General features: G+C 31.2%; 1 protein-coding gene across 1 annotated transcript in view; it reads left to right on the forward strand.

The window, feature by feature from the left end:
* Window positions 1-11,089, forward strand: part of LOC128180413 (uncharacterized) — a 52,079-nt gene extending 40,990 nt beyond the window's left edge. The window contains exons 10-13 of the mRNA XM_052848520.1: window positions 1,740-1,835; window positions 2,740-2,880; window positions 3,760-3,788; window positions 10,519-11,089. Coding sequence (XP_052704480.1) covers window positions 1,740-1,835; window positions 2,740-2,880; window positions 3,760-3,788; window positions 10,519-10,812 — 560 coding nt within the window. The 3' untranslated portion in view covers window positions 10,813-11,089. The remainder of the gene's footprint in view (window positions 1-1,739; window positions 1,836-2,739; window positions 2,881-3,759; window positions 3,789-10,518) is intronic.
* The last annotated feature ends 9,621 nt before the right edge of the window (window positions 11,090-20,710 follow it).

Consider the following 20,710-nt stretch of genomic DNA (forward strand, 5'->3'; position numbering starts at 1 on the left):
AGAAGAGTTGATATGAAATATATTTTTTACCTATTTATTTGATTTTTTGATCTCACTTGCAGTATATGACATCAGAAGTGATACTACTTTTTTAATTCAATCAAAATCAGTCATTAATTGACATTTTTCTTATCTTATTTTGAATTGGAAATATAGAGTGATGCTTTGAACAAGAACAAACTTTTTGTCACTTATAAGTACTGGATAGATACATCTTTGGTGAAAATATATTGTGGGCCTCTTGTTGAATAATCCAGAAGCACTGGGCCAATTTCAATTAAAATAAGCACAAAGCATCCTTAGGTATACGGCATTCAAGTTGGTTAAATGAAGAACCACATTCTCTTTCAAGGGGATAATTTAACATTATTGAAAATCTGTGGATATTTTTTTAAAAATCTTCTCAAAAACAATTGGACCAGAAAAACTGAAACTTGTTTGGAAGCATCCTTATGCAGGTAGGGTAGTTTGTTTAAATCATTATCCAGGTTGTAGGATGGGGGCTACTATTGGGGGTTAATTGTTTACTAGAAATAGATAGAGAAAATCTTGAAAACTCTCTCTTTTAAAACCATCAGACCAGAAAAGCTGAAACTTGAGTGGAAGCATCCTTAGGTAGTGAAGATTCAAGTTTGTTCAAATAAAGATCCCCAGGGGTAGGTTGGGACGACAGTGGGGTTTGAATTTTTACATAGGAATAAATATTGAAATATATTTGAAAATTTTCTTCTCAATAACTGATACAACAATAGAGGCTTGATTTTTTAACATGAGAATGTGGGGTGAAAAAAAAATAAAATCTTTTAAAACAAGATCTTTGTACCTCTTCTAAGTTGTCTAGATTTTGTATTTGATACCATAAAGCTGAGTTGATATTGTTGCTCAGGTGGGCAATGTGGCCCCTGGGCCTCTTGTTAAACATGAGAGAAAGAGAGAGAGAGCAAGAGCGAACATGGCCATTTACAATAAAGTTATAACTTTTTCACACTCTCTCCGGTTTTCCTTTCCCTTATTCCTGTCAAATAGAATTTTAGAGAATTTTTATAAGGGAAGACAAACAGACAAAGTAAAATGGGAGAGTGAAAGAAAAATAAATAAAAGGCATTAATTAAACCAATTACTATTAATATACACTTGAACCTCGATATCTCAAACACTGATAGGTCGAAGTGATTTGTAAGTCCCAACCACTTATTTTTTAGGTATTTTATCCTCGATATCGCAAATACTAGAAATATCTCGAAGTTTTTAAACAGTCCCATCTAGTTCGAGATAACGAAGTTTGACTGTATTAATCAAATATCTTACTATTTCAGATTTAAGTAAGAAATGAAACTAAAATGTTAAATGGCAGATTTATTTACTGTGATACAGTACTTTAGTTTTAATTATTTAAAAGTAAGTTGGCAGTACTTATACCATTCAAAGTACTTGAGACAGGGGTGACAAAAAAATAAGCAAAGCCAATATAACAGACTTCTATGTTTATGGTCAATTTAGCAGCATAGTAAAACTTTGAAACATCATGCCTCAACTGTGTATATTCTCCTCTTTGCTCACAATGGCGTACATCATTTACCTCCCCTTACATTAACCATGGTACCAGTTATATACTTCACTACTCTCTGTTTATCTTTGCATGCTACATATAATTTTTTTTATTATATATACATGTATATATGAAATGAATTATCTAATTTTAAAGTATTTAAACTGGGATAAGAATTTTACACTTTTAGGCAAAGGTTTCAACCAAACGAATGACAAATTAATATATCCCATGTCTGAATTAGAATACAAACAAGTTGAAGATGAAGATGAAGATGAAGCCAAAGGTATGCAGTATTTGAATAGTTTGATTGTGGGTAAGGCTGTACAAAGTTAATTCTAGGTTTAACGTTGCCTTTAAAATACCAAACCTACAAGGGAGGGCGAGAAAATTATATGGCCAAAAATTTTCAAACAAGTAAATCTTATTAATTTATAGAAATACAAATGCAGTGAGCGTTCAAGCTTGATGTTAACTAAGTGTTTAATGATCTTTCCTGTCAGTTTTAAAGACAGTCCCATTAAATATCTGATGTATAATCCATAATGTGCCCTAACAGTTCGTGTTTCTACAGATTGCAGTATTTTATTTGCAAAAAGTAAATCTAACTGGAGAAAATAAATTTATAGATTGAAAATTGGAGTTTGTATGGTTTTTTTAAAAAGACAATTTCTCTGAAATCTACGAGCACAGGTTAGGTTAAACGTAGAAATATGTTAATTTGGACAGCCTCAGTTTGAAACTATTTTAGTGTGTACTAGTCTGTCCAAAGTCTTTGTAATTTTATGATGTGAATTTAAGACATTTGATATTTCCAGGTGTGGGAGGGGAGGGTGTCCGGACTTCACCTTATCTACATTACATAACAAAGACTTTTAAGCTCTGTATTTTGTTTGTCGATCACTAACTTGACTTACCGTACAAAGTTTGGTCAAGCATATAAAGCATCAATTTACCATTCTAGACATATATATTAATATATTTGAGAAATTAATTAAATGCAATACTTAACTAATAATATTGTATTATAGCTTTCCTCTTCATATACATTTATAAGATAACAATTATAAAAACGTTCATAGGTTGTTAAAATATTCAAAGGACATAAGTTCGAAGTCTACTAGACAATAATTTCTTGATTTGAATTGGAAGATTAACAATTATTTTTTGCACCAATATTTTCTTTGGAGACAATGAAGCACACAAAGCAGAAGATGGTAACCTAACCTATAAAATGCAACTACTTACGAAGTACATGAAGAGAAAAAAAGATGATGTTGTTTTGCTAGATGTCGACGATTCAGAAGGAGCGTCTTCAGATGCCATCAATAGTATGCTTTATATATATATATATATATATATATATATATATATATATATATATATATATATATATATATATATATATATATATATATATATATAATTTCCCAATACAACAAAAAATAAATCGGCACAGTTTTAAATAATTTAAAAATGATAAATATCCAGAATAAAATCACAAATTGATCCTATTAACCGCAAACGTTTTCGCCATTCCTGGCTCTTCAGGCAGTTATGTACAAAATTTTTGTACATAACTGCCTGAAGAGCCAGGAATGGCGAAAACGTTTGCGGTTAATAGGATCAATTTGTGATTTTATTCTGGATATTTATCATTTTTAAATTATATATATATATATATATATATATATATATATATATATATATATATATATATAATTTAATTCTGGTTGTAACGCGCTTTCTGATTGGCTAAAAAATTATTTTATATCGTATAAAGAATGTTGCCTACGTCATAGTAAGACTAACGTAAAAAACGTATCAATACGCCTGAGGTTACGTTTGAATTTTGTACAATTTTACGTCATTTTAAAGGTCAAATGACCGTTTTTATCTACAATTAAGAGTAAAAAATTAAATTATAAGCGATGAATTCAATATTTATTAGTTTTATACGATATAAAATGGTTTGAAACAGTTTACGCTTTTTTATAAACCGCTTCACTTTTTATAAAGGGTAAACTGCCCCAAACCATTTTATATCGTATAAAACAAATGAATATTGAATTCATTCCTTAAAAAAAAAAAATATATATAAATATATATATATATATATATATATATATAATCTGACTAATGTAAAATAATTTAATTAATGTGTCAGTTAAACATTTGAATATTACTTTCTTTGCTATTATTTTTTGTAGAAAAAAAAGAAGTTGCTTTTGCAGATAAGGTACTACATTCTTTTGTTTCTGAGAAGTAGGTCAATATATTATGTATCCCAAAATTAAAGATTTGTTTTCATAGAATGCATTGAATATATTAAAGAAGAGGCCTATGGTCAACATCATTTACACATTTACTTCTTAGAACCACTCGGCCAATTTTAATGACATTAAAAGACATAAGCACACTGAGAAGAAAAGGAATAAAAGAATTTATATTAACAGAAAAGTATTGAAACTAGAATGGGTGATATTTTAGCTCACCTGAGCTTAAAGCTTAAGTGAGCTTTTCTGATCAACTATTGTCTGTCATCCGTCTGTCCATCCGTCTGTAAACATTTTACATTTTGATCTTCTCTAACACCACTTGACCAAATTCAACCAAATATGACCCGAAGCATCTTTATAAGAAGATGAATATAAATTGCACAAATAAAAAGCCAGATTGCATTCAAGTGGAGAAAACCTCGAAACTGTAAAAAAGGGGTGCATTTTAAAATTTTTTCTCAAGAACTACTGAGTTAATCTTAACGTAGTTTAGCATAAACTATCCTTATGGAAAATATGAATTTCGAAAATTAGGGGCTAATTATGTTCCAAATTTGAGCTAATTACGAAAATAATAATAAAGCGGGATCGTATTCCATATCTCGTAGACTGGCAATTTCGTACGATATAGACTGGTCCGTTGATAGGCATTGCCAGTCTTTCCGAACGAAAACGAGTTCCTTTGTTGTCAATCTTACAAAGTTGTGCAACAGTTCACGTGCGAATATAATCTATGAAACATGGAAGCTGATATTGTAAAGTAAATTGAGGTCAAATATTTCAACGCATTGTCATTTTCACTTGTGATGGTGGTTTTAGCTTGTTTTGACTTACGTTTCGTTTGCGGAACGATTGCCTGTATTCGGTATTCTCGTATTTGGAATTTTTACGCAACAAATCAAACATATACTTCGGTAAATAGGCAGTTGGTTGTTTACCTGCGAAACTTATAAAATCTGATGCATTAACAACGTACTGTAATCTGGTAATTCGGTATGATCTCTAAGCGTTGGGGTCGCAATGGTGGTTAATTCAATGTGTTTTGTTAACATGCCTAGCATTTTCTATAGAGTCTATTCATTTTAAACAGACATTATTTTCGTTGATTGAGATATATACTAGGTACTATATGTATGATTTAAAAAAAATGTGCTCTTTCTGATCATGATTAAGTGCATTTTCCCTCTGTTTTTGTTGTTTATTAATCTAATTGAGTGTTAACAAAGACCAAACAAGGGGACGGCTTTGGTTGAAATAATCGATTTTTGATCGGTAACTTCGCCGGAATTTCCTCCGATAGAGAATTTGCAAAAGCCATGTATTCCGAGTTCATAATTGTTAAATTAACTCAAAAGACAATGAGACAATGTTTATGTAATTGAAAAAACGTTTTTACAGCGTCAGTTAAACCCTGTTGTGATTAATCACCAGCGACTGTCTTAAGGACGTTGGATCCTGCAATCAAGTCTTCAAGTTTTTTTCTAAAGTATTTTTTTTTTTAAATCTACAAACATAGCTTAATCAAAATTCAAAACAAAATTTTGGGATCTGTGTGCTTCATTGGCGCTACGGTGTATTTAAAATGACCTTTCTGCACTGAAAGTGCAGATAACACATAAATTGCTTTTCCCTCTATATTTTATTATCGGAATGAACCATGGCATCAAATACAAATTAATACTATTTAAAATAAATAAATTAACATTATCATAAAGAAAAATGTTACAATTTCTTCACCTAATTGATATTTTGACCTTTTTGCACTGATAAAACGCTATTTTTATCCATTACCAATTCAACATGTAATGAAATTATTTAAAAGTCTCAAACTTTTTCTAAAATTATGATAAACTTGTCAGAAAAAGCTTAAAATTTCAGAAAGTAGAACAAAATGAATAGGTCTATTATGTAAAATTAGAGATATGGCATGAAATAAGCTGATTATAGACTAAAATTGGAATTCATTTTTCTTTGACTTTTATGAATTATAAGTTAAATTTGCCAATGTATGTCGATAGAAATATTGAAAAAATGTAAAATTATGTTTTTCGTAGCAAAATGAAGATATCCTAATGCACAAACTATCTGGAAATTTTGTTTGAACTGAAATAAGGAAGCTAAAGTGATCTAAAACAACTGAGTTGTGAAAAATGTTCATTTTCTTCTTAAAAACCTTCCGCCACAACATATAGTCCCATACTAAACTCTGTAAATATGTATTTTTTCCTTTACTACTTCTTTAAGATACTTTAATTGGCATTATAAAATTTGAATTTATGAGTATAATAATTATATATGATACATATTTTCTAGAATAGAGGTGAACCAAAATGGCTACCAAAAAACACAGGAACGAACCTCTTTAAGGCCCTGTCACACCAAGTGCTCATGACGTGCTAGGAGTTTTTACCGCGAGTCCACGGCGTGCTCTGCGCGCTGACTGCGTACACAAGACGTTCTTTACTACTTTGTAGGTTAATATTAATTTGTACAATTGTATGGGAAACAAACGAGAATTTACAAGTAGTAAATAAATGATTAAAAAATTGTTTTGATGTTATAAAAAGGTACATTGTAATTGAAACATAACTGCATGTACTTGTAACCAATTTGTGAAGGACTAGAACAAAACTCTTAGTAGTCAGATCTACAAATGATCCATTATTAGTTGTTAGAAAACAGGGAAAAGATGTGAAAACATCAGAACCAAATGGCATGAATTCCATCTACGTCCATTGATAGTTCCTGGAATATTAGCAAATGCTACTTTTTACATAGTCATCTACATCCAGTTTAATAATTATTACATCGTTTGCTATTGTACAACAGTCATTGTTCGGTTTTTCGTGGTCTTGATGACAACGCACTAGAAACGCCGTGGGAGCGCGGTATAAACGCAGAGGAAACGTCACGAGAGCGCGATGAACGCAGCAACAGCTCTTTCGGGTCGCTGTGAAATGAAAAACAACTTGTTCAAACGCTGTGGATGCGCAGTGAGATAAGGAATAAGGAACCATTCTTTGAATATTGTGAGGTGATAATTTCGGTCGGGGCGTGATATAGGTCTCCATGCAAGCGCAATTGCCTTATTGCTGCGTCTACACTGCGATTAGCTGCGTTTCTTGAGCGCGCCGACGGAGCATTTTGTCTAAATGCTATAATTTTTCTTATCCCAACAATTTTAAAATGTGTTTATAGTTTTACTTTTCTGACACAGTTGACAATGAAATTAAAAAAGATAAACGACGTTCCGCCTACAAAAATTCTACTTTTAACAAAAAAGTACGGTTTTCTGATGCTGAATTATGCTTTAGTTCATGTTTATCTGACATCTAAAAAAGTGTGATGACATGTATATATTTCTAATAATTGATGAAATTTAAGTCTATTAAATTAAAATATATATAAGTTCTGTTTTTCAACTTTCATCAGTGAGTTTTACGAGTATGGAGTTACCATAAGGTAGTACGAAATTATTTATTTGAAATATTTTCTAAAATACACAAAATCAAAATAATGACTCAATATTATGTAAAACTTAATTTCAGTCCATTATCTTAAATTAAGAAAAAAATGTAAATCATACCTATAAATTACTCAAGACTAAATAAATTTAGGATACAACGTATTTCGAATATTTCGAAACATACATTTGGATGGTGTTCATATGATTTTTGTGCAATTTAGTCTTAAATCGTTTAAAATGCGTAACTTGTGTTCTTTTCAATGTAAAGACCTGAAGTTTGGACACAACCACCACCAGTGTTTAGGCTTTATGTCAAATAAATTTCAAGGTCATATCAACAGGTCAAAGGTCAAATACGATGACGTCATTTAGTATTTTTATCAATTTATACTTCCGTCAAACATATTTAAACCTTAATTAATCTAAAACCAGTGGTTAAATTTTCTTTATTTTAATATATTTTAATTACAGGGTCATGACAATCATACTGTTAAATTTTATTCAAATTTGAATTATACATTTTCTTTTTAGATACCGTAAATGCTGCTAATTTTCGTCTTAAAAGAGTATTCACAAACACTAGTTTTACATTATATCGCATGGGGAATTATGTTAAGTTACTAGTTAGAATTTATTTCAGTATCTTTAAGTAACAAGAAAGTCTCTTGTTTAAATAGCAGCACAGATATTTGTAATATCTTGAAAAATAACTTAATGGCATGGAAAATTATAACTATGACTATTTCATTTTACACTCCACTGAAAGGAGATTCCAATAGTAGGTTTTAGGCGATGTGGGCAAAAATTGTGAGGTCGGATTTTTTTCAAATTTAAAGTATTAAAAAGATTTCATTCCAAAGAAGAAAATATAAAAATATCAGAAAAATTGAATTATGGGAATAATTTAGCTTATCTGTTTTGCACTACCTTAAGATGTTTACACATACCGTGCATTGAAAATTACAACCGATATTTATTACATTTCGTGTTGATATTACAATTACTTGGTAACTTGTAATTAGTTAATAACTCTGCCAAATGAATGCAAAACCATTTGTTTACAGTTATCTTCAAAATTAAAAAGATCCTCTACCTAACTGTTGTAATTGGGTCATTGGGTAGGACTAATGCCTCCAAAATATACAGAAGTGTATAAACTGTTTTTGTGACATTTGGCTGACTCAATTACAAAACATTTTATCTATATAATGTATGAATACATTGAAAAAAAAATGAAATTAAACAAATTAGATAAGTTTTGAAATGTTGCTTATACTTCTAAGACTGACGCTGAAATGTTTGTTGATCATTAACTATTTTTGGACAGAGAAATCAAAAGGATGATATACTATAACTACTTTGTGGAGTCCCTTCTCATTTGATGAATTATAATAATATGAAATCTGCAACAATTTCGGTAGTTATCTAACGAGTAAATAAAAACAACGTCTTTTAAACAGTTCTGACACATTATAATTATGAGGATATCTGAACTATCATTATTTTAAAGAAAATATTGCAGAAGAATATTATCTTGGTTTGTAGCCATTTGTTGTTTTTGAGGAAAGATGAAAGTAATTGATGGGCCTTAGTACAAACGTGATACGTGTATGCCTGACAATAAATTAATTATATAGCTCTTTAACATATCACGTGAAAACATTTTCCAGTCGAATGATTTCATTGATCAAGTGAGTAAGGTTATAAAACGTCACACAAGTTTACACTAGGTAAACAATTATTTAAAAGAAGACAATCGAGTTTTTGCCTGTAGCCTTAGCAACTTTTGCCACAGAGTTCGAACAGTGCGTACTCGCTTCCAGACAATCTGGCGACCCTCTGTCCGTCAATCTTTGTTAACTTTCACATATGAGATAAAAGTTGTGAAAATGAAATGTATCGGCATGGTATATTCATAGAGCTTAGCATCTTAAATAAACACAAAAAATATTGATTTAGTTGTGGAGAATGAAAATTACATTAATTTAATTAGTTTAAAAAATACCAATACACCAAACAAAAAATATTGCAGGTATAGTCATTTCATGCATATCTTGTACAAGTTTATGCTATGCTAAGTTATGCGATTTTAATGATATGCTATGAGATTTCAATGCAATGCTATGACATTTGTATGCTACGCTATGAGAAATTGAAATGAAGGGCTTAATGATATGGTATGCTATGAGATTTGAGCAAAAACGCCTTCATACACAGAAGAGTTCCAAACATTCCGAAGTAAAATGATAAGATGCCAGCGCTTCACACTAGTCTGCAATGTCGAAATGTATTCTACATTTAAGACCGAGTATATATATATATATATATATATATATATATATATATATATATATATATATATATATATATATATATATATATATGTTTTAAAATCAAATTAAAAAGGATGAGACCACAAGGGGAGGGGTTCGAATTTTTACATCGGAAATACATTTGACCAATTTATATATATATATATATATATATATATATATATATATATATATATATATATATATATTTATATATATATTACTAATATGCAAGCATATTGACATTCTCTGTTGTTTAGACTGTTGCCCTGGATTATTCTTACACAAAGGGTTCAAAGTTTTATGTAGGTTTATATTTATACTAACACTTGTTTAAGATCTTTTTGAGAATGGCAATGCTCAATATGTGATACCACAATGAAATCATCTAGTTACAAAAGGGGCTCAACATAAGAACACATGGAGAAAATTTTTAAAATCCTTTAATACAGGATCTCTTTTACTCATTCATTGTTCTAATATTTTGGATATGATTTCAAAAGGTTGAATTTATTATGTCTACTGTTGCTCAAGTGAGCGATGTGGCCAATGGGCCTCTTGATAAGATCAACTGAATCACATATAGTAAAAATGTATTAATTAATCTTTGAAAATCTTCTAATCTACAATAGAGGTATCCTATATGCAATATTATGCGAAAATATTACAAAGTGAAACAGCTGCTAAGTTCAACAGCTGGTATTTTTTCAAAAATTATTAAAAATCAAAGTAACATGCATATTTCCTATATATGTACAGTTGATCTGCAAAACAACAACTTATCTTGAAATCTATAGGAGAAGTTATTCATGCCATAGGGATACCCTATATGCAATATTATGGGGAAAATGACCAAATTCATCAGCAGTAACATGTTTTGTCATTTTGATATCTTCTGTTTTCTCTTTCCAGCCTTTTCTGGAAAAATTAGACCATCTTAAAATTCGAACTGAGAAATTACTGGGGGATGTTGAGACATTGAAGAACGCTGTGTATGCCCGTCTCCGTCTTGGAATTGCCGACACAATCCTAGAAAGATTAAAAGAAGTTGAAGATGACATCGAAATTCTTTCAGAATCTTATAATCTCAATGCTTCGTCTCCTAACCATCAAGCTATTTCTAGAGATAAACAATTAGAGGAATTGTACAAATTATATGAAACGCTCAAGAAAAACTTTGATGAATTAAGACCTAAAGTTGGGTGAAAATTGACATGTCTTTGTTTATTACATAACCCCAAAAAAAACCAAAATAAATTGTTTTGCAGTTTCAAAAAACAATTTTTAATGATATTTTCACTATGCTTAATTTGCCAATAAATTAAATGGATTCAAATTGTTATCAAAAGAGGACACAAATGGTTCATTATTTTTCATCAAACTTTGCATAGACAAGATGCTGTGGATAAGTTGCTAAATATGTGTGCTAATTACTTGCTTATTAAAGATGAACACGACTCGTAAAAGGCATTGTCTGCTATATTTATGTCTCCCCTTTCAAAGGGGAGACATATTGTTTTTGTCGACTTTCTTATTCTTCTTCTTCTTATTCTTCTTATTCTTCTTCATCCAAATTTGTCCAAGCCGTAACTTAAATACCCTTTGACATTAAGACTTCAAACTTAGAACATAGGTAGAAGGTATTGAGAAGGAGTGCACGCCACCAAAATTTTTGACCTTGACCTATTTTCTTTTTCAAGGTCAAGCGTTTTATAAAAAATAGAGTTTGGACTATAACACAAGATTCCTTAAACATACAAACTTTTAACTTGTATCATAGATAGATGGTATATATTCCAGTTGAACCTTACCAAAATTTTTGACCTTGACCTTAAAATTTTATTTCAAGGTCAAATCAGAAAAAACTTCATTGTTCACCTCCTAAATATTCTTTGACAGAAGGACTTAAAACTTTACACAAAGAACAATTATAATACACTGAGGTGTACTATTGATAAATATTTGACCTTGACCTTGTTTTACTCAAGGTCAACTTGAGAAAAAATAATTAAATTTTGTCTGGGTGGTACCTTAGATACCTTTTGACATTAAGACTTCAAACTTGGAACATAGGTAGATGGTATTAAGAAAAAGTGCAGGCTATCAAAATTTTTGACTTTGACCTATTATCTTCTTCAAGGTCAAGCGTTTTATAAAAAATATAGTCCGGACCATAACACAAGACTCCTTAATCATACAATCTTTTAACTTGTATCATACATAGATGGTATATAGTCCAGTTCAACCTTACCAAAATTTTTGACCTTGACCTAAAAATTATATTTCAAGGTCAAATTAGAAAAAACTTCATTGTTCACCTCCTAAATATTCTTTGACAGAAGGACTTCAAACTTTACACAAAGAACAATTAGAATACACTGGGGTGTACAATTGATAAATATTTGACCTTGACCTTGTTTTACTCAAGGTCAACTTGAGAAAAAATAATTAAATTTTGTCTGGGTGGTACCTTAGATACCTTTTGACATTAAGACTTCAAACCTGGAACATAGGTAGATGGTATTAAGAAAAAGTGCAGGCTATCAAAATTTTTGACTTTGACCTATTATCTTCTTCAAGGTCAAGCGTTTTATAAAAAATATAGTCCGGACCATAACACAAGACTCCTTAATCATACAATCTTTTAACTTGTATCATACATAGATGGTATATAGTCCAGTTCAACCTTACCAAAATTTTTGACCTTGACCTAAAAATTATATTTCAAGGTCAAATTAGAAAAAACTTCATTGTTCACCTCCTAAATATTCTTTGACAGAAGGACTTCAAACTTTACACAAAGAACAATTAGAATACACTGGGGTGTACAATTGATAAATATTTGACCTTGACCTTGTTTTACACAAGGTCAACTTGAGAAAAAATAATTAAATTTTGTCTGGGTGATAACTTAGATACCTTTTGACATTAAGACTTCAAACTTGGAACGTAGGTAGATGGTATTAAGAAGAAGTGCACGCCATCAAAATTTTTGACCTTGACTTATTATCTTCTTCAAGGTCAAGCGTTTTATAAAATATATAGTCCGGACCATAACACAAGACTCCTTAATCATACAATCTTTTAACTTGTATCATACATAGATGGTATATAGTCCAGTTCAACCTTACCAAAATTTTTGACCTTGACCTAAAAATTATATTTCAAGGTCAAATTAGAAAAAACTTCATTGTTCACCTCCTAAATATTCTTTGACAGAAGGACTTCAAACTTTACACAAAGATTATTTATAATACACTGAGGTGTACTATTGATTAATATTTGACCTTGACCTTGTTTTACTCAAGGTCAAATTAAAAAAAAAAATTAAATTTTGTCTGGGTGGTAACTTGGATAGCTTTTGACATTAAGGCTTCAAACTTGGAACATAAGTAGATGGTATTGAGAAGGAGTGCACGCCTCCATAATTTTTGACCTTGACCAATTTTGTGTCTCAAGTTAATTCATTTTCTAAACTGTATCATATATGGATGATATCTAACATATAGCTGACTTCATTCTTTTTCACTTATTAAATTTGCCCCATATTACAATCCTTTGGGAGAAGGGGAGACATGTGTTTTTTTGTATAAAAAAACAATACCCACTAGTTCTGTGTGACTTCGTAACAGTTCAAAGTATTTCAAAGTTGATATCTCACCTGTGTGGACGCGCAAGTACATCTTACATCGCCGTGTTACTCGATCACGATGATATTATCTTTTACACACTTATTTCAAGACAAGAGAAAAGTAACATAAATACACAGGTCAATTATTGCGTTACCTAAAACATGAAAAGCACTCAAAGCAGGGAATAAACGGAATCTATGTAAGACACGGTAGGGAATACTGCACATCGGCCACGAGTCTTAGGTATGCCATCGGGTGGATGTAACGAAATCAGATGGCTTAAAAACGTATGTGATTGTGCCTATTTATGAGTGGTGTTCACATTTAAACTTGTGAAATATACCATAAAAATTTCAAATGTGAAGACTGTTGTTTAACTTTTCTTTCAAATGTTTAAAACAGTTTTTTAAATGACATTTTAAATGACATTTAAAGATATTAAAAAACTTTGAATTTTATGAATTTTAGGTTAAATGGTGTATTTTAAGAAAAAATTGTGCAGGAAAAAAAAAGGATGGGAGTTGTTTTATGCAGAGACTGTTTTACAAAGCTAGAGCGCCCTTTTTACATTTGTCATATGAACAATTGCTGTACATATGTACAAACGTATTGACCTGAAAAATAAAAATGTCAACTGCTTTAGAGAAGGAATTCGTATTTTAATTTTGAGAGGCTCCCATGATATGAAAAGGAAATTAGTTTTAAATATGCTTTTAGCTTATATACAACTGTACCACCTTTAATGTTCATGTTGTATGTATTTAATACATCGAGAACTGCCTGTAAATCATAATAGAAATGAAACTACTGTTATTGTATCATTGAATGTGAATTTAATTCATATAAGAAGAAATTATATATTTTTTATATTTATGTGTTCTATCCAATACTGTAGATTTCAATATTAAATATATTTTGGTTTTGATATACCACTTTTGAAAGAAAACTTTCCACGTATTTTTTTCGTGAATACTCTGGACGAGTTGATGTGTAGTTATACCTCCACAGAACAAAGATGCAATGGGTACTTGTACCTGTATAATGTTTTAAACCGCGGCATGGAATTTCGTGGAACTTGGTAGGGATTCAGGACACATAGTGTTGACGTGCATATTAAGGTCAGACGCGACCTATCTTCCATTATTCCCTATCTCCACAGTGTGAAAATTTTCACTTCGTAATTTCATATTTATATTTTTATGTAATATGATTCTTTTTTGTTTCGATTAATGTTTTCATTTGAAAATATATAGTATGACTTTACTTAAAAGCATTCGAATCCATTTTGCGTGCTATTTTAAGTAAAATTCGAAATATTCTAGCTCCGAAACGAGCCTGGTAATGTATTCTAAATTTTTGGGAATTAACAGGTTTGAATGTTGATAAATAAGGAATAAATATCAAGGAAAATTATATAAAATTGAGGAACGTCTCGTCTGTCCTTAACAGGAAATTCCAATTTCATTATATTTCTGGGAATTTAAGCGCTTTTGAACTTAAAGATTGCCTTATATTAAATATAGTATTGAAAAGTTTGTATAGGCAACTCCTCTTACCCGGTGCACAGAATTTAATAAAAACTTCGTAGGTATTTAGGACACAATGTGCAGATGTGCATATTAATAGGAAGTTTCAATTTCATTATTTTCCAGGGAATTTCGGCCCTTTAAAATTTAGAATTTTGTTGTTGTTAGAGACAAAGGAGTATGCGTACATTGTCCTATGTTGAATATAGTGTCTTCCCACAGACGTTTATTTAAAAATAAAATTTGGTATTATTACTATTTTATAGTAATGAACTGATTGTGAGCGAACTCTCTTCAACCGCTGCGAGGAATTTGTTGAAACTCTGTAGGTATTCAGGACACAATGTGTAGAGTGCATATTACCAGGAAATTTTGATTCCGTATTTTTAGCTCACCGAGCTGAAAGCTCAAGTGAGCTATTCTGATCACATTTTGTCTGTCGTCCGTCTGTCTGTCTGTCTGTCCGTCCGTCCGTCTGTCCGTCTGTCTGTAAACTTTTCACATTTTCAACATCTTCTCAAGAACCACTGGGCCAATTTCAACCAAACTTGGCACAAAGCATCCTTAGCCTTAGGGGATTTAAATTTGTGAAAATTAAGGATCACGCCCTTTTGCAAAGGGAGATAATTAGGAATTTATGAAAATTTTCGAGAAATTTTCAAAAATCTTCTTCTCATGAACCATAAGACCAGGAAAGCTGAAACTTGTGTGGAAGCATCATCTGGTAGTGTAGATTCTAATTTGTGAAAATCATGACCCCCAGGGTAGGGTGGGGCCACAATGGGGGGTCGAAGTTTTACATAGGAATATACAGAGTAAATCTTTGAAAATCTTCTTCTAATGAACAATAAGACCAGGAAAGCTGAAACTTGTGTGGAAGCATCCTCAGGTAGTGTAAATTCTAATTTGTGAAAATCATGACCCCCGAGGGTAGGGTGGGGCCACAATGGGGGGTCGAAATTTAACATAGGAATATATAGAGTAAATCTTTAAAAATCTTCTTCTCATGAACCATAAGACCAGGAAAGCTGAAACTTGTGTGGAAGCATCCTCAGGTAGTGTGAATTCTAATTTGTGAAAATCATGACCCTCGAGGGTAGGGTGGGGCCACAATGGGGGGTCAAAGTTTTACATAGGAATATATATGGTAAATCTTTAAAAATCTTCTTCTCATGAACCATAAGACCAGGAAAGCTGAAACTTGTGTGAAAGCATCCTCAGGTAGTGTAAATTCACAGTTGTGAAAATCATGACCCCCGGGGGTAGGGTTGGGCCACAATGGGGTGTCGAAGTTTAACATAGGAATATATAAAGTAAATCTTTAAAAATCTTCCTTTCAGAAACTAATCAGCCAGGAAAGCTGAAACTTGTGTGGAAGCATCCTCAGGTAGTGTAAATTCATAGTTGTGAAATTCATGATCCCCAGGGGTAGGGTGGGGCCACAATGAGGTGTCGAAGTTTTATTACATAGGAATATATAGAGTAAATTTTAAAAAATCTTCTTCTCAGAAACTAATCAGCCAGGAAAGCTGACACTTGTGTGGAAGCATCCTCAGGTAGTGTAGATTCATAGTTGTGAAAATCATGACCCCCGGGGGTAGGGTGGGGCCACAATGGGGGATCGAAGTTTTACATAGGAATATATAGAGTAAATCTTTAAAATTCTTCTTCTCAGAAACTAATCAGCTAGTAAAGCTGACACTTGTGTGGAAGCGTCCTCAGGTAGTGTTAATTCAAAGTTGTGAAAATCATGATCCCCAGGGGTAGGGTGGGGCCACAATGGGGGTTCAAAGTTTAACAAAGGAATATATATGGTAAATCTTTAAAAATCTTCTTCTCAGAAACTAATCAGCCAGATGATTCTTTATAATTGTTAAGACTTTGGCCCCAGGACAATTCTTTGGCCTCACAAGAAGGTTCAGAGTTTATGTACGTTTATATCCCATATATAAACAATTGTTAAGGATCTTTTTGAGAACTGCAATACTCAACATATGATATGACTATAAAATCGTCCTGTTAGAAAAGAGACTAATGATTATAAACATAAGAATATCCAGGGGAAAATGGATTTTATTTATACAGGATCAACATGTATTATTGTACATTGTCCAGATAGTTTGTATTATGACTCCATTAAGCTGATTTTATCATACCTATTGTTCCTCAGGTGAGCGATGTGGCCCATGGGCCTCTTGTTTTGTTTGGTAAAATCGGCTCTTTAAATTTTTGAATTTTGTTCTCGTTAAAGAAAAGGGCTTATGTGTGTATACATTGTATTTGTTTAAAGTTTTAATCCGTTGGTTTTTGTGATTCATGCTCTTAACCATATTATTTTGGTTATTTAATGTATATACCGCCTTTCATTGTCAATGAATAATGAAGTGTGGGATATGTGAGCTTGCTGCCTTTTTTTTAAAATTCAAAATGTATTTACTTTATGTAGTATAGTTGGAGTGTGATGTTACATGCGGTTTAACATTTGTGTGAGATTTATTTCAACATTTGTGCTTAATTTCCTGTCTCCTAAATTACAAAAAAGTACCTATATGTTTATAACTAATTTTATTGTAAATAAAAAACATTTTTGGCAACAAATTTTGTAATAATATACTTGTGTGTGTTTTTCGGTCATTCTCATTCATATGACTCCATTTTGAAAAATCACTTTCGTTCAAGTTAAGGTTGTTTTTTTTCTTGAAGTAATAGAATAATATTGTACATGTTTTGCAGTAAATAATTGTAGGAGTTAATATTCAATTTATATACAATAAATCGCTTTTTATTTCTAAACGCATTATTATTATTTTAGCAGCCAAATTATAGTTGTCACAGTGGTTTCCATATGTCGCCAAATAAGCTAATGACAATGTAATACAAACCCAACATTTTAGATACTTTGTAAATATTATTTGAATCAAGGATTGGTAAAACCTGTCGCAATGTAACCATTAACAAGCGTTAACAAAACTTACCCTCCCATAGGAATTAAACCAAAAAGATCTTAATAAGAACTAAGTTTTATCTGAATATGTCTCTTTTGTGGGCATTTAATAATATGAACCGTTTTTACTATATGACATTTTCATTGTTCAAAAACTTGGCATCCATCCCATTCTTCCACTGTCATATTTTAAGGATTAACAAACGTTACCGCTTTTTCTCTGCGTAAATAATATATTCCCATCCTTTATAATCTAACCCTATATATTTTCTGGATAGTTGTATAGCTTAATGTATTGCGATATTCAAACTAAATAAAGCAATTATGTTATCGAATATTACTAATCAGGATTTTCAAATATCTAGGCACCCATGACGTAACAGTAAAGTAAAAAACACTAGTAAGAACGAATTTACCACAACAGCAGCATTTTGTAAAGGTCGCAGCATTTATTATTTTAAAGTTTTAATCTTGATGCATATATTCGATTATCATATAACATATGTATATATTATTGTTTTTTGACAATGCACATAATTGAGTACATGTAAATACAAACCATAATAACGACATCCATAAGAAGCTGTGACTCGAAGTATACCGGTATTTAGAGAGAAGTGAATATAAATGGTAACGGATGTTAAGGATCTTTGTATTATATCAAGGAGTATAATACAACGCCCGTTACCGGATTTATGATACAAATATACAATTAAGTTATTTCTTTATCGATATTGTTTAATTTTGATATTAATTTCTTGTACAATGATTTATATGCAATTTATCAAAAATGAGTTTATTGATATTGAATTAAATATTTGGTCACGGTGAATGTGCGGATCTAGAGTGGAGGGGGAAGGGCCCGGATCCCACCTAAAAAATAATATTTGCATAATAAGTTTATCGACTATCTGTCAGGAACCCCCACCCCCATCCTAGCAAAAATCGATATCCCCCTCCCCGAAAAAATTCTGTATCTGCTCATGTTCGTTTTACATTTCAAAATGACTGGTCCAATAATAATTGAGATTGAAAAGCGTCATTTGTCCATGATAGGGCAAAATCTTTAATATGAATATTCGTAAAGCATTAAAGTGAACGTGATTCAATTAAACATTAATTTCTTATTTTTCTCGACGGTACTTAATACAGCGGAAATACAATCGCTGATATCGGGGGAAATAAAAATCAATGACAGGTTATAAATATATGAAAAGAGAAAGGAAAAGGAAATTTTGTATGTTTTACTTTTTTATTGTCAATAACCATTATTTGACAAGTACTGTTTTTTTTTTTTAATTTATTTACGCGCAATTTTTGTTTGCTTGTAAAAAATGCCAGAAGCTTATGAAGGGGCTCAGGAGGGCTGGATGGTCGTGATCATTATTAGACTATATATTTCTCCTTCGGACGAAGAACTCTGTATAGAGATATAGAAAATATTCAAAATCATTCTGAAAATTTAAAGTAAATCATCTGTTAGGTACTTTGTTGACTACTCAGCTGCCTTACGGTGGCTCTACAAACCAATGTATTATTTGATGAATCAATAAAGTATCTTTTCTTTTAGATCTCCTAAGCAAAAGAACGATATAAGCTCGTATTTTTATATGAATGCTTATTAAATTTTATTAAAGAAAGTAGAAAAGTTGTATCGGCAGCAAACAAAACTTTGGTCTCAATACATACAATGATTTATATAGTTACTTTAACTTTCTGTCAATAAATATATATTTGATTTTTGGATAAAATCTACGAAATACACATCAATCACACAATTAAAGCTAAAAGAGGAAAAAATTGTAAAATTTTAGAAAAGTTGAAATTTTAATATTTTGAATTTTTCCTGGTTGAAATAAAACTGACCCCTTTCAATATTGCTTCATTATTAAAAAGGTAACGAAAATATTTAAGTTTTCGTCGAGAAATCAATATGTTTATATGCAATGTAAGATCATTTTATTTACAAACGATTTAAAAGCTAAGCAATTTTGAATCAAACGATCTTCAAATTTTTTGAATATTTTTACTTCACTTGTACATGTATGTTGATTAAAATAAGTTGCATTTTATCATTATCTCGCATGTTGACATAAAAAACTTGCATTTTAAAACAATTAATTCGCAAGTTAACATACACAGATATCTGACTCTGTAAACTTTTACATTTGATCCTCTTCTCTAAAACCGCACGGCCAATTTTATTCAAATTTGGCACAAAGCATTCTTATGGGAAGGCAAATATAAATTGCAGAAATGAAAGACCGATCTTTATTCAAAGCGGGGAAAACATCGAAACTGTAGAAAAAGGGAAGTGAATTTTTAAAAATCTTCTTCTCAAGAACTACTGAGTCAAATTCAATGTAATTTAGCATTAGTAATCCTTATGGAAAGATAAATATAAATTGCAAAAATTATGGGCTAATTCTGTTTCAAATCTGAGTTATTACGAAAATAATTATAAAGGAAAAACGTGTTTAATCAGTTTAGAGCTTTGGATTCGGTATTCCATACGAGTCTTGGTAAAATGGGTAGGCAAACCCGGGTCGGGACAAAATAAAAGCCGGGGCAGATCGAGATTTTTCAATTTACGTCGATAATAATTAGCCAATGTCATTGAAATTTTCAGGATATGTTTAAGACCGATATATTTGTATTCGCTGTTAATATTGATAGACAACAATGCGTATTTTGGGATTTATTGACGATTGTTAATTTCCAAGTTGGTAAAATGGGTAGGCAAACCCGAGTCGACATTTTACAGGTTTGTGGGCACGGTACGGTGTTCGGTATTCCATACGAGTCTTGGTAAAATGGGTAGGCAAACCCAGGTCGGGACAAAATAAAAGCCAGGGCAGATCGAGATTTTTCAATTTACGTCGATAATAATTTGCCAATGTCATTGAAATTTTCAGGATATGTTTCAGACCGGTATATTTTTATTCTCTGTAAATATTGATAGACAACAATGCGTATTTTTGAATTTATTGACGATTGTTGAT

The sequence above is a fragment of the Crassostrea angulata genome, chromosome 4 (assembly GCF_025612915.1).
Source record: "Crassostrea angulata isolate pt1a10 chromosome 4, ASM2561291v2, whole genome shotgun sequence".
Classification (NCBI taxonomy): Eukaryota; Metazoa; Mollusca; class Bivalvia; order Ostreida; family Ostreidae; genus Magallana; species Magallana angulata.